The sequence below is a fragment of the Castanea sativa genome, chromosome 12, assembly GCF_040712315.1.
Source record: "Castanea sativa cultivar Marrone di Chiusa Pesio chromosome 12, ASM4071231v1".
Taxonomy (NCBI): Eukaryota; Viridiplantae; Streptophyta; class Magnoliopsida; order Fagales; family Fagaceae; genus Castanea; species Castanea sativa.
Window position 1 is genome coordinate 12,462,959 of NC_134024.1, and position 19,372 is coordinate 12,482,330.

Here is a 19,372-nt window from a genome sequence, read left to right on the forward strand (position 1 = left end):
CTCTTTTTTTTTTTTTTTTTGTCAATTGCATTTGGATGGTATATATAAATTATTTAAACATGTTTTGGTTGGAGGGATATTAAAGTGACAACTCACAAATAAGAAAGGAAGAGCCCTTCGTTGGAATTCTTCATTCTAAAATCAACCCTTCAATTCTGAAACCAAAATTACTTGATTTATTAGTATATACATCGAGTCACTAGCGTTCAAGATTTCACAAGCACAAGCTGGTTGGTGAGAGTCGCAAGTTGTATTTAGTGCATGTGTAAGTCAACTTACGAAGCTGAATACAAAAAAAAACAAAGACAAAAATGAAGGGTCTTCTGAAGTTGAACTAGATACATATACATGCATTCAATGAGTGCGTTTCATGCAATAAAATGTCACACTCCTGTCCAATTGAATCATTCATCGTAAAGTCAGAATCTCTGAAGTCATGTGATATTCCTAATAAAGATCCTAATTCAGCGTTTATTAGGCTCTATACTATTCTGTACTCCACGGGATTAGTGGTTCCTTAAACTCGTGATTTTGTCATAGTGGAATCTTGTGTTCAACTGTCTATACTGTTATGGTATCCAACTTTTCATATCATTAAACTAGGGACACCCCCAGCGTTGCTGATTGTGATTGGGTTCCTTCCTAAAGTTTATGCTATTGCTGGTCCATTCTGGGCTGGTTGAAATGCATGTGATGCTGCTGCTTTTCAGCAAGGATTAGCTTGCCTCGCTGAGCTGTGTAGCAAATTAGCAATCATGAAGCTCCTCTTGTTCAAGCTTGGGCTAACGTTATCCAGTATGATTGACCCTCATGTGTTTGGGTTAGTTATTTTCTTCCCCTTACCTTGCTTAAAAAATAAACCAAGTAAAAGTACAGTTATAAGTTATAACTTACATATCTATAAAACAAATAAGAGGTTTTAGGAAGCTGCAAATAATTAAATCTTAAAAAAAAGAAAAAGAAAAGAAAGACACTAACACAAAGTTTGACATTTCATTAAAATGGGTGGAATAGAGCTGCAAGGGGGCTTAAAGCTAGTAGGAGTATTTTGCAAAAATTATTGATAATTTCACTAACAGGATTTTTCTCTCCTCAAAGTTTAAAAATTCCTTTAAGCTAAAGTTGGGAATTCCAATTTTCTACATTAAAATATAAGAGAGAGCGAGAGAGAGAGAGAGAGAGAGAGAGAGAGAGCCCTTTCTCCTACTAATACTAATAATAAAATAAAATTGGTTAATGAAATAAATTGGACTCAAAATATGAATATACAAAGCACTTATATAATTCCTATCAACAATTTTTTTATCATTTTTATTTTATTTTATATAATTTGATAGTTGGGAAAGCAAAATTTGAATTTTAGACATTTTCGTTAAAAACGATATAAAAGAAGATATAAATAAAGTGCTAATTGAGCTACAACTCCAATAACTTTCCAAATTGACCTCTCGTTTAGGATCAGTTCGTCATCTTTGGATCCGATGCAAGGATCCCATTCAACATTGGTCTACAGACCCAGTTGGCATGATTATTTTTCAGCCACCATTGCAAATGCCTACGGTTTTTCTTATGTTGGTTGTGTAGTTACTTCTTGACTTTCTACTATTATAGCTCGCAGCTTGGCCCATTGGGCTCTTTCTTTAAATTTTGTTGGATCTATTATCATTTTTTCTAAAAATAATTTTGCTTAGCGTAATTTAAAAAACAAAGAAGAAAAAAAAAAAACGAAAAAAAGGACAGGAGACAAATTTGACCTGGAGAAAGAACCAGAACAGAATTTAGAATTTTGTGGCCGCATGGTTTGCGCAGCTAAGCAGCTTGCACAACTTTGTTGATTTGAAAGGCTACACCTTTTTTTTTTTTTTTGGAGAAACAAAGGCTACAAAGTTAACAATAAACTATAGCTGCGTTTTCGTTTCTGTTTATTTTTGTTTGATGGTTGTAGTGGAACAAAACTTAATCAACAGCAAAACAAACATATTATACACGGAAATAGAGAGAAATGGACTGAGCGGGACTGAATAGGACCGAAATGGATTGAACATACCAATTGGACTGAATAGATCAAATTAAACTTAAATGGACCAAAATACTATTTTAATGTGGGTCAATAAGATTATAACAATAATAAAAACTATTAAAATAAATCAATATGTAAATACAAAGTATATATAAAGTTAAAATTGTCAAAGATATTATTAGAAAAAAACTGCTTAAAACGAATATATAAAATCAATAGGTTAATATATTTAATATTATAAAAATATTAGAGAAACAAATAAAAACTAAAAAATGGTGATGTGGCCGATGATGTGCCTCAAAAAAAAAAAATGTAGTAAGCTTAAATGCCATGCTTCAATTTTTAGATATTGTATAGATATAAATGTGTAACTATTTATTATTTCAAAAAATAATCTCAATATATAAGTAGATGGGACAATGATTTGGCTCACCTGGCAGGAATGCAGGATCAGCAAGTGCAAGCTTTTGGCTCGCCCATCTCAATCTGGTCTTGACATCATGACTAAAATGTGGTCTCAAGATTGAGACCAAAGAGTGATCTCGATATTAAATTCGAGACCACTCTTCTTCGGGACCACTCCAATCATCAACATAATGAAATCGAAACCAACATCGAGTAGCATTGTTGATAAAGGTTGAAGGGGATAAAAATGGTACGGAGAAGTTGAGGACGGATCGACACTATCATTGACCCAGCTATGACGGTTGGGTGTTGCTGAATGTCCGTCTTGTATAAATTATTTATGGATGCCACGTGGCATGTCGTTTGATATATTTCAGATAAGCCTTTTGCTTTATCCCCACGCAAACGCATGCGCTTAGACCTCTTGCGACACACGTTTGGGAAGACTCCTATATGGAAAGGAACTTGAGAAGGAAGTTGCATCCTTAAAGAAAGGTAATTCTACTCAATATAAATACCTGAGAAACCCTAGGTATGGAGGTACGCATAATATTCTTAACTACAGCACTCTAGGGTTAAAGGAACAAGATTCTAACTTGACCTTCGGAGGGTATTCGGTCGACACCACACCGGTGCTCTCTTCTAGGTTCTTCGTTTTACTTTTGCGGGTGTTGCTTTCGTTTGAGGAGTGCTTGGAACTCCCGAGTGATATTTTCGGCATCATCGAGTTGGCGCCGTACGTGGGAAAGAGGAAGAAAATCTTCGATTATTTTTAGCCTCGCTCATCACGAGACAAAGAGTTGCATGGCACTCACCCGATCGATGGCGACGAACAACAATCAAGGCGACGAACCACGTGCCACCGCTTTGGAAAGGCGAGTCCAAACGCTTACGGCGGCGGTTGAGCGCCTCGGCCCAAGCGAGAATCATGATTTGGAAGAACAGTTGCGGCGAGATAACCGCAAATCAAAGTGCACCACGGGAAGATCGGGAGGGCGCTAGCCGAAGGAAGGAACGTGGAAAGACACGAGGGCAGCAATGCTCGGCCCAGACCCGAGCGACAAGAAACCAATCCACCACTTGCTCTCGAAGCGATGCCGGCCACATAGCCACGAGATGCGGGGAGATGAGGGAACGTATGGATGCCATGATGAACGCCCGCAAGGAAGGGGTATCCGGCAATACGGGCGACCTAGTCCATAGAACGGATTCACCATTCACGGCATTGGTGAATTCATACCCCGTCCCTTCGAAGTTTAAAATGCCCCATGTGGAAAACTATGACGGATCCAAGGACCGTTGGATCCACTGGAGTCTTTCGAACTCTAATGCATCTTCGGGGTGTCCGGACGAGATCATGTGCGGGGCTTTCCTCACCACCTTGAAAGGGCTGCGAGGGATTGGTACGGCAAGTTGACGCCTAATTCCATCGGCACTTTTAAGAATTAGGTGCACGATTCGTGTCACACTTCATTGGAAGTCATCGGCACAAGAGGTCTATTGCATGTATATTGGGAATTAAACAACGAGAGGGTGAGACTTTAAGGTCTTATATAGCCCGCTTTAATAAGGAATCCCTCTCGATAGACGAGGCCGACGACAAGACAACTTGTGGCGGCATTCACAAACGGGTTACAAGAGGGTAAGTTCTTATTTTCCCTATGTAAGAATGACCCAGACTATGTCCGATGTCTATTACGGGGCGACGAAGTATATGAACGCGGAGGATGCCTTGCGGCCGAGAGAAGACTACAAACCAAAGAAAAGGGAGAGAGAGGAAGATATGAAACCGGTTAACGGACGAAAAGTGGCTAGAACCGAGAGATCGACTAGAAGGCCCAGGAGACCCGAGCCGCCTTGAGGAGGTTCACAAGTTTCACCCCTCTCACGGCCCCAATTGACCAAGTGCTAATGCAAATCAAAGATGAAGGAAGCTTGACATTCCGGGTAAGTTGAAGGGAGATCGAACAAGAGGTCGAGAGATAGATATTGCCGCTTTCACGGGACCACGGCCATGATACGACGGATTGTTTTGATTTGAAACAACGGATTGAAGCCCTTATAAGGCAAGGAAGGTTGCAAAGGTTCGTGAGGAAGGAAAGAGCGATCATCCTCGGGAGCGAGAATCCTAGACGGGAAAACGGCGTCCCGGACCACCGTGTGAACATACGGATGATAATGGGGGGGCAACGCTTCGATGGATCGTCCAAGAAGGCGAGAAAGACTTATTTACGGACGGTACAAAGTGTCCAATCGACGGGACCTTCATTAGAAAGAATACGGCGAAACGGCTCCGGCATCGAGTTTTTTTGAAGACGAGGCCGGCGCCTTCGCCACCCCCGTGACGCGCTTGTGGTTAGCATCCGGAGTAGGGGATTTCAACGTCCACCGAGTTCTAGTAGACAACGGGAGCTCGGCGGACATCCTTTACTCACACGCGTTCCGGCGGATGGGGATTACAAAGGAGCGCTGATCCGGCACGCGCGCCCTCGTCGGCTTTGGGGAGCCGAGTCCATCCTTTAGGATCCGTCACATTGGAGGTGACGGTAGGAGACTACCGAAGACAAATAACTAAAAATGTCTCCTTTCTAGTGGTGGATTGCTCTTCGGCATACAACGCCATACTCGGACGACCTACACTCAACGCATGGAAAGCCATCACTTCAACCTACCATCGATGATCGAGTTTCCCCTTGAACATGGGGTTGGAGAACTACGCGGAAATCAAGTAAGCTGAGGGAATGCTACGTGGCCATGATGGAGATGGATGACCACAATGCAGACAATGAGCATCGAAGAACGAGAGAATAATGGCGAGAACCCATGGAGACATTGGAAGAAGTCCAACTAGATGATTCAAGGCACGATCGAACCACCGGGGATAGGAACCTCGGTCGACCAGGCGATTCGACATGCGCTTTTAACGTTCCTTAAAAAGAACCAAGATGTGTTCGCATGGAGCCATGACGACATGCCGGGAATAGATCCAGCCGTCATAGTTCATAAATTGAATGTATCACCCTCCTTCCCCACGGTCCGACAAAAGAAACGCGTGTTTGCCTGAGCGAGATCGGGCCGCAGCGAGAGGAAGTGCGGAAGCTACGAAGCGGACTTCATACGAGAGGTGTACTACCCGGATTTGGCGAACGTGGTAATGGTCAAAAGTCAAATGGGAAGTGGAGAATGTGCGTTGATTTCACGGATCGAACAAAGCATGCCACAAGACGATTACCCGCTCCCACGGATTGACGCCTTAGTCGACTCAACCGCAAAACATGAGTTGTTGAGCTTCATGGACGCCTTCTCGGGGTACAACCCGGATTAAGTTGGAGAAGACGGATCAAGAGAAGACATCATTCGTGACGAGTCAAGGGCTTTTTTGCTATAAGGTGATGCCATTCGGGCTCGAATGCGGGAGCCACATACCAAAGATTAATGAACAAGATGTTCGAGCACCGGATTGGCCGGAACGTCCAAGTCTACGTAGATGACATGTTGGTAAAAAGCGTAAAAGCGTCGGATCATGCGAGGACCTCCGAGGAGACTTTCGACACTCTTCGAACGTACAAAATGAAGGCTGAACCCAAGCAAATGCACATTCGGAATGCTTCTTTGGAAAGTTCTTAGGGTTCATGGTGTCCCGGCGGGGCATCGAGTCGAGAAAGTAAAAGCAATAATGGATCTAGCTTCTCATAGGACGGTGAAGGAAGTGCAAAGCATGATAGGGAATATAGCAGCATTAAATAGGTTTGTATCAAGAGCAACGGAGACAAGTGTCTCCCTTTCTTTAGGACGGTAAGGAGATCTTTTGAATGGACGGACGAATGCCAAGAGCATTTGAAGAGTTGAAGGCATATCTGCGTGCCCCACCGTTGCTAAGCCGTCTACGCCGGGGAGAGGAATTATTCACATGTTGTCTCATCCGCGGCGGTAAGTGCGGCTCTCATTAGAAAAGAAAGGAAGGTACAAAAGCCCGTCTACTTTGTAAGCCGGGCGCTACGGCGCGGAGGAAGGTACCCACGGATGGAAAAACTCGCCTTCGCGCTTGTAAGCTGCAGCCGAAAATTGAAACCGTATTTTCAAGCACACGCAATAATAGTCACGACGGATCAACCATTGCGGAGAGCGATGAACAATCTGGCTTGTTGGACGGATGGCCTTGTGGGCAATCGAGTGGCGAGTACGATATCCAATACCGGCCACGAACATTTGTGAAAGGACAAATATTGGCGGACTTTATTGCGGAGTTCACTACATGAGGAGCGGGGGGCGGCGGGAGGAGCCCGCGTGGAGAATTCACATAGACGGATCCTCGATAAGCACGCGGGAGGAGTCGGAGTTGTACTCCATACCCCGAAGGAGATAAGATTGAATGTATGATCGTACGTGGAGTTCCCTACTACGAATAATGAAGCGGAGTATGAGGCCACGATGGCGGGATTGGAGCTTGCAATAGCGGCGGGGCCGGGAAGGCGGTGGTATACCTGGATTCCCCGAATCGTAGCTAGCCAAGTTAATGGGAGTTATGATTGCGGGAGTGAACGAATGAGAAAGTACCTCGGAGAAGTGAAGGGTCGAACTAATGACCTCCAATTCACAATAACTCAAATCCCGAGAGAAGAGAACCAAGAAGCGGATCGACTTGCAAAGGCGCCGGCGAACCTATGGTTATCCCGAACGGGTATTATCCTTTGTCCAATATTCGTCGTTGCTAGATAACGTTCGAGTGCGAGAGTTAACCACGAAGACGATTGGACGATTCCAATTGTGACATACCTCAAGGACGGGAAGCTTCCGGACGGGAAGGAAGAAGCTAGGAAGCTGAAGGTTAGAGCCCGATTCATACTAATCAAAGGCATCCTCTACAAAGAGGATTCTCCGACCATATCTAAGATGCCTAGGCCATGACGAAGCGAGATTATGTAATGAGGGAAGTTCATGAAGGGATTTGTGGAAACCACTCGGGATCGAGGTCTGCGGTACCTGGCTTCTCGGGTGGGTATTATTGGCCGACAATGCGAAAGGATGCCCATATTTACGTGAGAGCTGCGATAAGTGTCAACGGTTCGGCAATTTTATTAGGCGGCCAACGAGAGGAACTCACACCCGTGACGGCCCCGCTGGCCGTTCGCACGATGGGGATTGGACATCATGGGTCCATTTCCAATGGCGGCAAGACAAGCGAAGTTCTGGTAGTAGGAATCGACTACTTCACCAAATGGGTGGAAGCGAAGCTCTTGCTACAATCACGGAGAAAAATATTCGCAACTTTGTATGGAGAAATATTATGCCGATATGGGATCCGAGAGTACTCGTGTCGGACAATGGGAAGCAATTCGACAACGATGCGTTCCGAGACTTTGTTCTCGGCTAGGAATCGAAATCACTATTCGTCACCCGCTCATCCACGAGGCTAATGGACAAGTTGAAGTCACGAACCGGTCCTTGTTAAAGATCATCAAGACCGGCTCGAGAGGGGCGAAAGGGCATATGGCCGGACGAGTTACCAAGTGTCTTATGGGCGTACGAACGACGGCAAGAACGCCAACGGGAGAAACACCGTTTCGATTGGCGTTTGTGCTTGAAGCCCTCATCTCGGCGAAGTAGGTTTGACGAGCTACCGCGTGGAAAGCTATGACGAGAATGAGAATCTTTGAAGCATTACGTCTAGAGCTTGACCTTGTTGACGAAGTCGGGGCAACGGCGGCTCAAGGCGCGCGGTACCGGGACATGATGGCAAAACACTACAATTCTAAGGTTCGGCACGGGACTTCAAAGTCGGAGATCTAGTGTTACGAAAAGTGCTTGGCGCTACGAAAGATGCATCCACAGGAAAGGCGGGTCCCAGCGGGAAGGCCGTACCGAATCATTTCATGGCGCGAGGAAGGGAACGTACTACTTGGAGACATTAGACGGAAAGAAGTTGAGCCATCCTGGAACACGGAGCACACTGAAGAAGTACTACCAATAGTGCAACGTGATCACAATACCTAGGCTGCCTTACTTTTCGATTTAGTTTTAGACGATTGTAGTTTTACTCTTTAATGACTTTTCTTTTCATGAACAATTTGGTTTATTGAACTTATGGGAGGAATTTTTTAAATAAATGCATGCTGATGAAAATCTACGAGTCCACATAGTGGACGGATCCACGTAGTGGACGGATCCACGTAGTGGACGGATCCACGTAGTGGACGGATCCACGTAGTGGACGGATCACCCCTTACCTACGAGTCCACATAGTGGACGGATCACCCAAAGGGTGAAGAACCTTCGACTCCACATAGTGGACGGATCACCCAAAGGGTGAAAAACCTACGAGTCCACATAGTGGACGGATCACCCAAAGGGTGAAGAACCTACAAGTCCACATAGTGGACGGATCACCCAAAGGGTGAAAAACCTACACATCCACATAGTGGACGGATCACCCAAAGGGTGAAAAACCTACGAGTCCACATAGTGGACGGATCACCCAAAGGGTGAAGAACCTACAAGTCCACATAGTGGACGGATCACCCAAAGGGTGAAGAACCTACACGTCCACATAGTGGACGGATCACCCAAAGGGTGAAGAGCCTACAAGTCCATATAGTGGACGGGTCACCCATAATACAACTTCATAAAATAAGGCAGACCACAAAAAGATTGGAAAATCGAGTTCATGAAGTGGACGGTTAGTTAAAATGGACGGGTTATCTGAATATATGACGGATAATAAGTAAGCAACATACCATTTAAGGTTTGATAAGTCAAGTTTAAAAATTACAAATGACGGTTCAAACAAAAAGTTCACTAAACAGTGATAAATTTTTACAAAAGGGAAAGTGTTCTATTTGTTCTTCGGAGATGAATTCCCGTCCAATGGACCGTCGTCTTGCTGGGTAGGAGGTTGAACTTCACCTTCATCGAGTTTGGAGCGATGACGGCCAACACTTCATCTGTACTCTCTGACTGGACGGATTGCGCGAGTGTTTGCCCTTGAGCATCAATGTTGATGTGAGATAAGTCCAACTCAGGGTACGACGACTTAACCTGACGGATAGCGTCGTCGAACCCGTCTGCAAAGGAGTTTCCGAGCTCAGTTATAAGATTCTCGGAATCACGGTATTCTTGGACGGCTATCTCCTTGGCATTGTCAAGCTTCGACATCGTCTCCGTCGATTGCTTATCTTTATTATTCAAAAGTTCACGTAGATGCCCATTCTCTTTCTCCACTTCGCCTCTAACTTGCTCCGAGCACTTGAGCTTTGTCCATGTTAATCTTATAGGTCTTCGGCTCATGTAACTCCTCCTCCATCGTCTTGTTTTTGTCTCGGACGGTCCATGGATGTCTCGTGGTTAAGGCAACGGCCAAAAAGCCCACTTCATCATCACCATAGCACTGGAAACAAAGAAGAACGATGTCAAGATAATAACGGGCATAAAGTAACTTAGCAACAATAGTAGACGGATCCAAAATTACACGAGCAAGGGTGAAGAGTCTGTTTCACCCATCGCTTCCGTCGAGTGGTTTCCAAGGTACGCGTAGTCGTCGGCGGTCGGCATGGACGACATCTTCTCGGAGAGCATAGCTCGAGTCTTCTCGGAGAAGAGGACGGGTGGTTTCTCCCCGAAGGTGTTGGACCCTTCATTAAACCCTTGCCTTTCCGTGTTTGACGGGAGTTTTCTCGGCTTGTAAGGCCACGACGGGTTCAACGGTAGTCCTTTGTTTCTTCGGAGGACGGTGCCTTCTCATGTTGGATTCGTTTTGACGGTACGTATGGGTCGTCCCCTTTGCTTGACCCGATCTGTTTTTCTTTCTTCTTCTTGGCATTTAATAAGGAGCTCTCCTCTGGCGGCGTCCATTTCGCAAATCAAAGACGGATGAGAGAGGAAAGGTAAAAAAAAAAAAAAAAAAAAAAAAAAAATGAAAGACGGGTATAGTTTTGACGAACTTACGTTTTCGAACTCTGTTATCGTATTGACGGGCAGGCGGATGATGGTTCGGGTCCGATCACTGATACCAATTCGGAGTATCAAGCGTGACGAGTTGAGCCCAAGTTCTTTCCTGCGGTTTTGTCTTGTTAAAAATTCTCTCCAAAAAACTCCTTGCTCGAGTCAACCGAGGACGGTCCCGAGCTGCAATAAAGGACGGTTAGAACTTAGAAAATAAATTAAATTGACTTTAAAGATTGGACGGAAGCAAAGGGGTACATACCCGACGGAGGCATTATGCCCCATGTTGTGTCGACGGGCATGTTAGATACATCTCTGGACGGCACATCCATTCGTCCCTTCTAAAAAGAAGTAACAACTCTTCCGGTCTCTATTTGAGTGCGGAGTGTCATGACGAGCCTCGATAAGGGACTTCTAGCTACAAAGCTATACATCCCCTTGGACTTGACGATCTACGTTGGACGGTAACAATGGAAAAATTCTTCCACCGTCGGCCTTCGGGCACCTTCGGACATCGCCCCATACAAAACCTCAACCCCGATGAACACTCTCCGGGCATTTGGGGAGATTTGGGTGACGGATAGTCCAAGGTATTGAAGAAGTCGACGGTGAAGAGAACTCAAGGGAAATCGAGCCCCGCCTTTAAAGCTTGCTCGTAGATCCCAACACCGTCTACCCCGCTTGTAGTAGCATTTCTCGGACTTGTTTGGAAGACGTAGACGGATGTTGTACGGTATTTGGTACTTTGTCCTAAGTGTGTTGAGTTGAGATTCGGTCATGGACGATCTAAAATCGTTTACCGTCCGGAGAGGCGGCATAACGAACTCCACTAAGGCCATACGGGCCAATTGCGATTGGACGGGAGGATCCACACCGTCCAAGCTACTAGTGGACGATTCTGAACTCTCCGTCTCTAGACCACCATCAAGGGAAGAAGAGGTACTTGACGGATCCCTCTCTTCACTTGAAGTGTCGGGATCTCTTGGATCGACGGAAACTTTTCATCGTAGCCCGCCCCCTCGCGGACAAACGGCCCGGTTACTTGACGCACTAGAACATTACCTACATTTATGACGGTATAACCTAAGACACCGACGGTTCTAAAGAAAGTGCATATACTTAAAACAATGAAATTCAAAGAAAGACGGAGAAAGGTTTGGAATACATACCGGATTTGCGAACGACGGGGAAGGCAACGCCTTTGTAGTTGTGACGGTTGCGCTCTGCTCACAAGTTTTTGACAAGAAGAAGAAATGAAGGGAGGAATATCGGCCTTTATAGAGCAAGGGCACGGAATACGAAGCGACGCCTCGGATTTGGGAAATAGCCAATCCACGAGGGCCACGTGCTCTTCGTCGGAAAATACGAGCCACGTGTCATCCGTCATGGTATACCAAACCCGTTCCCATCTAATACATTGTATACGGTCATTCCATGGATCCGTCGGGTTTCAAGGACGGATCCAAGAATCGAAGAACAGCGAAGGGGATAAAAATGGTACGGAGAAGTTGAGGACGGATCGACACTATCATTGACCCGGCTATGACGGTTGGGTGTTCTTTGAATGTCCGTCTTGTATAAATTATTTATGGATGCCACGTGGCATGTCGTTTGATATATTTCAGATAAGCCTTTTGCTTTATCCCCACGCAAACGCATGCGCTTAGACCTCTTGCGACACACGTTTGGGAAGACTCCTATATGGAAAGGAACTTGAGAAGGAAGTTGCATCCTTAAAGAAAGGTAATTCTACTCAATATAAATACCTGAGAAACCCTAGGTATGGAGGTACGCATAATATTCTTAACTCTAGCACTCTAGGGTTAAAGGAACAAGATTCTAACTTGACCTTCGGAGGGTATTCGGTCGACACCACACCGGTGCTCTCTTCTAGGTTCTTCGTTTTACTTTTGCAGGTGTTGCTTTCGTTTGAGGAGTGCTTGGAACTCACTGGTGATATTTTCGGCATCATCAAAGGTAACAGACCAAAAAAGCCAAATTGAGTAGTTGTTATTTGGCCAAAGATATGGACCATACTGAGCGCTGCTTTTAAGAAAGCACCGAACACCAACACTTCTTCAAGATGTCTTTTATTCCAGGAGTATTGTCGTTTTTATTGCTTTTCCTCCTAAGTTTTAGTTTTTCCTTTGTAAAATTAGTATTGAGCTAATTCATTGGTCTTTTATGATTCTCCATACTTAGAAAGTATCTAAAAATTACTTAGGTCTACTATGTAATTGTTTGTTATTAGTAAAATCCTCACAAGAGGTTTTGGTTATGTTTATAATGTTTTTTGATTAATCCAAGTAAATTCCTTAATTTTTTTTCCTGTTTGCATTAGTTTTACTTTATTGTGTTTTTTCAATCTTTCTTTGCCAAAAGTTCTATTGATTGAGACATTATCGAATCCATCAAATTTCATTCAAAGTTGAATTTGCTTCTTCTCGAGTTGGAAAATAATTTCACACAGTACTTGTACTTGCTCTGCTATTCTGCCCAAGCCCGGCTAAGGAAGAAATACGGGGGGCGTAAAACAAAAAAATATGCTGATTCAGGATTCTTGAACCCCTTTCACGCTCATGTCATGTCAAGATACTGCAGAAGAAATAAATTTAAAGATTCCGGCATAAATGAAAGAAAAAGGAAAAACACGAAGAAGGACATCATAATGTAAAGTACAGTTTGGACACAGTTTTGGTGTCAAATTTTTATGAGCTCCTGATTAAGCATGTGTATGCGAATATAGTTCGATTACTAACTACCGTATCTCTTTCGGTTGGGTTTGGGATATTTTGAATTTAGCATGATTTGTTATTTCGAATCCTAGCCTTATTGGGTGATCTTAATGACCAATGAGGCTTTGTTGCCAGGTCTCATGGAATCTTCAACTTGCTAGAGCTCGCATATACTTTGTAATGATTAATTAAATATCACAAGGACGACCTACTGATAGATAATTAGTTTTCTTTATCTCATATGAGAGCAATCAATAGGACAATTCATTTCAGGCCGGCCACCATTTAAAAATATGACATAAAGATAATGATAATGAAGGCAGGACTACCTGCTATATATATTGGTACATAAAAAGAGACGAAGTTCTCTCTTAATTTGAAAGATAAATAGAACACATGCTTTTCTCTACAAGATCCCATAACACAATGTAGGTGAAGATACACAGAATGGTTTTGGGAGTAATTAATAAATTCTTTTCATTCAACATATATATATATATATATATATATATATATATATATATATATATATATATATATTTCGAGCTAAAATAAAGACAATGCTTCATGTGGTTTATATTTTACTAGCTAGAACAATAAAGTAATCTGTTGGTGTTGGTATGTCGAACTAGTTGGTCTAAAGGGGTTGAAATCTGAGAGGCAGTCCATACTTAGGCCTTAGAGAGAGCAAAATAGCAGGAGAATGAGTGTAAGTTGGGGAGAGGGTAAAAGAAAACCTAGAGAGAATTAGGGTTAGGACAATCTTGTACTCCATAAACGTCAAGTTCCTACCAACACACATTCTTCCTCCAAACCCAAAAGGCAGATACCCCATCTTGTGCTTGCACCCTCCATACATGTCACCCTTGAACCTCTCTGGCTTGAACTCATTCACATCCTCACCCCATAGTTCCGGGTCATGGTGCATGGCCACCACGTCAATCCACATGTTGGTTCCATTAGGAATTGTTAGGTCATCCACTCGAATGTCTTCTCTCGCTTGCCTTTGTACGTTTGGTGCTGATGGGTAAAGTCGAAGAACCTCATTTAACACCCATCCCATCTGCAATAACAATTACATTTGTAAGATTCCACATGGTTTAGTAAAAAATCAAACTAGAAAACCCTTCTCATCTATGCATGCATGTTCTTAAATTCAAATTCAAACTCAAACATATAATTGCATTAACTAATACTACGTGTAAACAAGTTTATCTTTCTATCAAGGATACTTAACTTCATCAATGTAACTTATTCACTAAGTACCTAAGTAACTATGCCTAGGTTTTGTGATTTTTGTTTATTAATTTTATACTTAAGTCTAACTCTTGAAGTTGATATTTTATAAAAAGAAAATTATTATTAAGTGAGGGAAAAAAATCCATCCAAATAAAAAGTGGAAAAAAAAAAAACATAGAATTCATGGCCGGCAGGCCTCAATATATCCATCCATATCTCTGGTTGTACATGGACGGAGACCCAAGTAGAAAACGCAAAGTGTATCTGGGAAATAAAGATTTTGGACGGTCATGCCAATAGGGAGATAACAAATGTCAATGTAGGGCGTGTGGAGGTGGCATAGTACCCTAAAGTGGGGTATTGTTGAATTTGCAATGCTAGTTAGTAGTAGTATCTACGTGACAATGACCAGTAGGTACTGCTCTTCTATCCAACAATCCAAATGAGTCCAAGCCATAATAATCATGTGCTTCGGCCCCCACGCGCTTAACTCCTGGCATAGCTGGCCACTCTTTTTTTGCCAACATTGACCTATCATTGACCTCTTTTCATATAGGTCGGTTCCTTTCTTATTTTTATGAGAATGAGAGAGAGAGAAAAGAAGGGATAAATTTCTAAGACATTAACTAGGCTTGTGTAAGAATAATTTTTAACCCCTTCTCTTCTTTTACAAAAAATGTAGGGTTTATATATGAGTGTGTGATTCTTATTCATTGTGAAACCTTGATTGCATGTAATAGATGATATAATTGTCTCTCTACTTCTCCATTTCTTGAATCCAAAATCAGATCATATCTAAATTAAAACAATGATTTTATTTCTCTAGAACTTGAGATAGTTGTTTAAAAAATTGAAAAGTAAATAAATAAATAATTAGGCAATTTTTTTAAAATATACATTAAAAAAAAAATTTAAAATATATATCAAAATGTATTTCAAACTCATAATGCACTCAAAGTTTTTGAGTGACCCTTTTTATTCCCCCTTTTTTTTTTGGTTGGAAATTTTTAGAACAATATTGTATTTCTAAAAAATGGACCAAATTAAACAGAAGTCTCTTTATGTTTGAGTGATAAATTTTATGAAAAGTTAAAAATAATGCATAAATTCTCTCACCATTATTGATCGTGTATGTGATCAACTGCATGCATGTCTATCCCATAAACTAAAGCAATTAGTGTTTTAGGTCATATAAAATTGGCTACTTCTAACACCTATCATGTATCATCCAACTAGAAAGATATTCATTCTTCATTAAATTACAAAGAAAGATTTGCTGATGTATTGTAGTTGGTTGGTTCTATCTTATCCCACCCCAAAAACAATGATTATTTCTATAATAATTCTAAGATGATATGGTTTTCTTAACTGGCAACCATATCCCCAAAACTCTAGGCCTCTATATATGCTGTTCAAGGATTACAACCTTAATTCCCATATTTAAAAAAAAAAAAAAAATCACAGCCACAATGTATCTTTTTTTTTTTTTTGTTGTGTTAATCGCCACAATGTATCTTTACTACCTTATATTTCATTGTTATACATAGTACCTTAAGACATTAATTGCGCCTCTATATCTAGCTAACAAATTCACGGGACACAAGTACAGTGCTATTAATATATGATGTGAAAAAAAATTTATCATACCTTCTTTAGTCCAGCAAGCGTATTGACATCAATCTCTCCATCTTTAACAACTTCTCTGATCTCATCTCTCAACTGGTCTTGCCACTCTGGATTCATTGCCAAAAGTAACAGTGTCCACGTGATTGCCAATGCTGTTGTCTCATGGCCTCCAAAGAAGAAAGTCTTGCACTCATCCACTAATTCCTGCTGTGATAATGTCTTTCCTAATCGGCTATCAACAGGACTCCCTTGAAGCAATATGCCTAGCAAGTCTTGTGGAGTTTTACCTTTAATCGATTTTTTTCGATCATTTATGATTGATAAAAAGAGTTGGTCGATTTCCTTGCCAAGTCTTTTGGCCTCTAGGGTTTTCTTAGGGCAAAAGAATTTGCTAAAAGGGACCCCCACAAAGCGGTTAGACTTAAAGAGAGTCACTTGCAGGGCTCTTAGTTTTTCTAACACATTCTGGCCAGTTTTGTAACTTACACCAAAGCTTGTCTTAGCAATGATCTCTCCAGCTGTTTTTATAATTTCGCTCTCTGCATCAATCTCTAGCTTTCCTGAGTTAAGGAAGGTAGTCCAATTATCTAGCATATTAGTGGCTGACTCCACCATTAAGCTTGCCATAACCTAGAAAACAAAGGACAGTTTAGATCTTTAGTGGGAATTATTAACATAATGGAAATAAAATCATTAGAGACTAACTTTCAGAAGTAAAAGGAGAAGTATATAGTTATATTTTGCTAATTAATGTTTGTAAGAACAAAAAAAAAAAAAAAAACTTCTAAATGAAAGATAATTCGTTGACCAATTATTGTTTCTTTTATGGATGTACTATAATGAAATTTAGTTCTAGATTCTAAGAGAATCAGCTAGATATTTTTCCATTTTGGGTGAGAGATCAGGAACAGAGAGAGAGACCTTCAGGTTGATTGGATTGAATGCAGGAGTAATGACATGTCGCTGGCGAACCCACTCATCTCCTTCAACCATGACCAAACCATTGCCAAACATAGGATCTCTATCATTTTTGAACACGGTTGGCTTTCCCCAACTCTTTGCCATGACCGATCCAGACATTTTCTTTAGGAACTCAGGTTCTGCTATATATAAAAATGGCTCTGTGCCCAGCCAGTATATGAACGTTTTTCCTGCACCACAAATTACACTTATATATTAGTCTACATAAAATTTTATGAATACCTAGTATGTAAATTTTAGTATCATAAAAAAAAAATCAACCTCTTTGCAGTGTATATAGTTGATGAACTCCATTAGTAGTATATACCTTGTCAAAAGGACTTCGATCATTTTTGTGTTTCCATACAATTGTATTACCAATAATTTCTAAATGAAAAAAAAAAAAAAAAAAAAATATATATATATATATATATATATATATATATATATATAAAATACAAATATAATATTTTTGACTGAATGCAAATATTGATTCAAATTTGACAGCACATATATTGTTTTACTTTTATCAATATATATCTAGCTAGCTAGCTAGGAGCTCACCATAACTCTTTTGCCATTGTGCAAAGTAGGGAAAAGCATTTGAGTGTATATCATGTGGAGAATTCGAAGACTGCAACGAAGAATCACCGGACATCTTAACGATATCCTTAATGTTACCAAAAGGAAAACTTGGAGTTGGTCCTCCAAACCCATTTCTCCGAATTTTCCAATACTTAAGAGTTGGTGAAATCCAGCAAGAAAATAACACTCTTAAGGTGATCAGGAAGAGAAAAAAGGCCAACAACACGGCTATGTTAAAACCTGGAGCCAGCTCAAGCAACCCCATATCTCTCTCTCTCTCTCTTTTGTGGTTTGTGTGAAAGCACTGATGGCTTTGTTGTATAGTCTCTCTCAAGCCTCAAAAAGCACTAATGGTTTTGTATATAGTGTCTCTCAAAACTCAAAAGCACTAATAGTTTGTTTATATGTTGGTGGATGTTAAGAAAAATGAAGTAGGTATTTATAGAAAAGGATTTCGGGGTTCAAGAATGTCGGAGGTTTGACCCCTTTGAACAAGTAAGACTTTCACTTTGAATATTCTTTATATATTTATTTTGCAGTCCTCTAATTTTAATAATTTTTGCTTTTTTATTTTATTTTGTTTGCTTTGTCAACCATTCTAGGTTCCAAATCCAGCCCATCACGGCAAAAGATGAGTTCTCATTCTCTGTGGAAGCCGTCCTACCATCCCATTGGTTTCAACCAATGGGTGTTTACCACGTTGGCTTGTTTGACGGGCCCTTGCATTTTGACAACGTTGCATGTGGACCACGAGAATTAAAGCCATCGTATGATTTCTTGGAAACTCAAAAAATAAAACAATAAGAGTAGGATTGCTATTAATTTAAGGACTGTGTTAACGGGCAGTTAACAACACATTTTTAGATAATTTGTTGGATAACTTTTTCAGGTTTTAGCAGTTTTTTAGTTTTTAACAATTTTTATTTATTTATTTCTTTTGGCAATTTTTTGACAATTTTTTTTTCCTTTTTTAAGTGAAACACAATAAATGAAATGTTAACAAGTACCGCAAGGTGCTTGTTAACATTTACCTTTAATACGAAAAATACCAAGTATAGGTGATTTCTTAGAAAGGTAATTATAGTTATTTTCCATGTGGCTAATGATAAAAAAATAAATCTGAATCATAATTTCCACAAAAGAAAAAAAAAGAATAATATTCACTAACTTATTTGTTTGTAATCCTTACAAAATGATCTACGGTTAACTCAACTAGCCACCAACTCTTGTAATACACCGAAAAATCTTATCTAAAAGAAGAAGATTTGTTTCTCAAAAAAAGAAAAAAAGAAGAATAAGGTTTTCTCTCTCCTTTTGCCTAGGATTTGATAATTATGATAGTTATTAATAGATATTTATTTTGATTGTGATTCTCTATTAAAAATTAAATATAAATTATAGTAGTTATTGATAAGAATTTATTATAATGTTATTAATAGATATTTATTACGATTGTGATAAGATTCTAAATAATGGTTTAAATATAATATATAATTTAAACTTAATTAAAAATAGGATCTAGCTTATCTCCAGTAAATTTTTAAAAATACATCTTTTTTTGTTATAACAAAAATTGTTACATCACCTACTAACAAATCTACCGTGGAGATTAAAACATACATCCAAGCACTTGATGTGCCTTTCTTTTAAACCCAAAACGAAGATTGCCTTCCAAATAGCACAACCACCCATTACAAACAACCAGGCAGTCATCATCCAAATTACAAGACTATCCCATGTTTTGGTTCTCAATTGTTGTTAAATCGCAGCGTAATTTGAAGATTCAAAACCACATTAGTAGCATTCTTCTGAGGTATGGTTTTCTCTGTTTGTGGGTGGAACTTTCAGCTTTATATTAAAAAAT

At 40.7% G+C, this 19,372-nt stretch overlaps 1 protein-coding gene across 1 annotated transcript; it reads right to left on the bottom strand.

The window, feature by feature from the left end:
* Positions 1-13,389: 13,389 nt before the first annotated feature.
* Positions 13,390-17,906, bottom strand: LOC142618942 (cytokinin hydroxylase-like). The gene is made up of 4 exons (XM_075792001.1): positions 17,488-17,906; positions 16,885-17,114; positions 15,985-16,593; positions 13,390-14,161 (listed from the first exon to the last, which is right to left on the bottom strand). Exons 1-4 carry the CDS (start codon positions 17,771-17,773, stop codon positions 13,736-13,738), a joined length of 1,551 nt encoding a protein of 516 aa, XP_075648116.1. The 5' UTR covers positions 17,774-17,906; the 3' UTR covers positions 13,390-13,735.
* Between the last annotated feature and the right edge of the window lie 1,466 nt (positions 17,907-19,372).

What these genes read in the sequence shown, in the direction of transcription:
- LOC142618942 (XM_075792001.1), bottom strand. Translation starts at nt 17,773, where the DNA reads ATGGGGTTGCTTGAGCTGGCTCCAGGTTTTAACATAGCCGTGTTGTTG. An exon ending in TCAATCCAATCAACCTGAAG is followed by an intron (nt 16,594 to 16,884) that starts GTCTCTCTCTCT and finishes TTTGTTTTCTAG; the next exon opens with GTTATGGCAAGCTTAATGGT. An exon ending in CGCTTGCTGGACTAAAGAAG is followed by an intron (nt 14,162 to 15,984) that starts GTATGATAAATT and finishes TTGTTATTGCAG; the next exon opens with ATGGGATGGGTGTTAAATGA.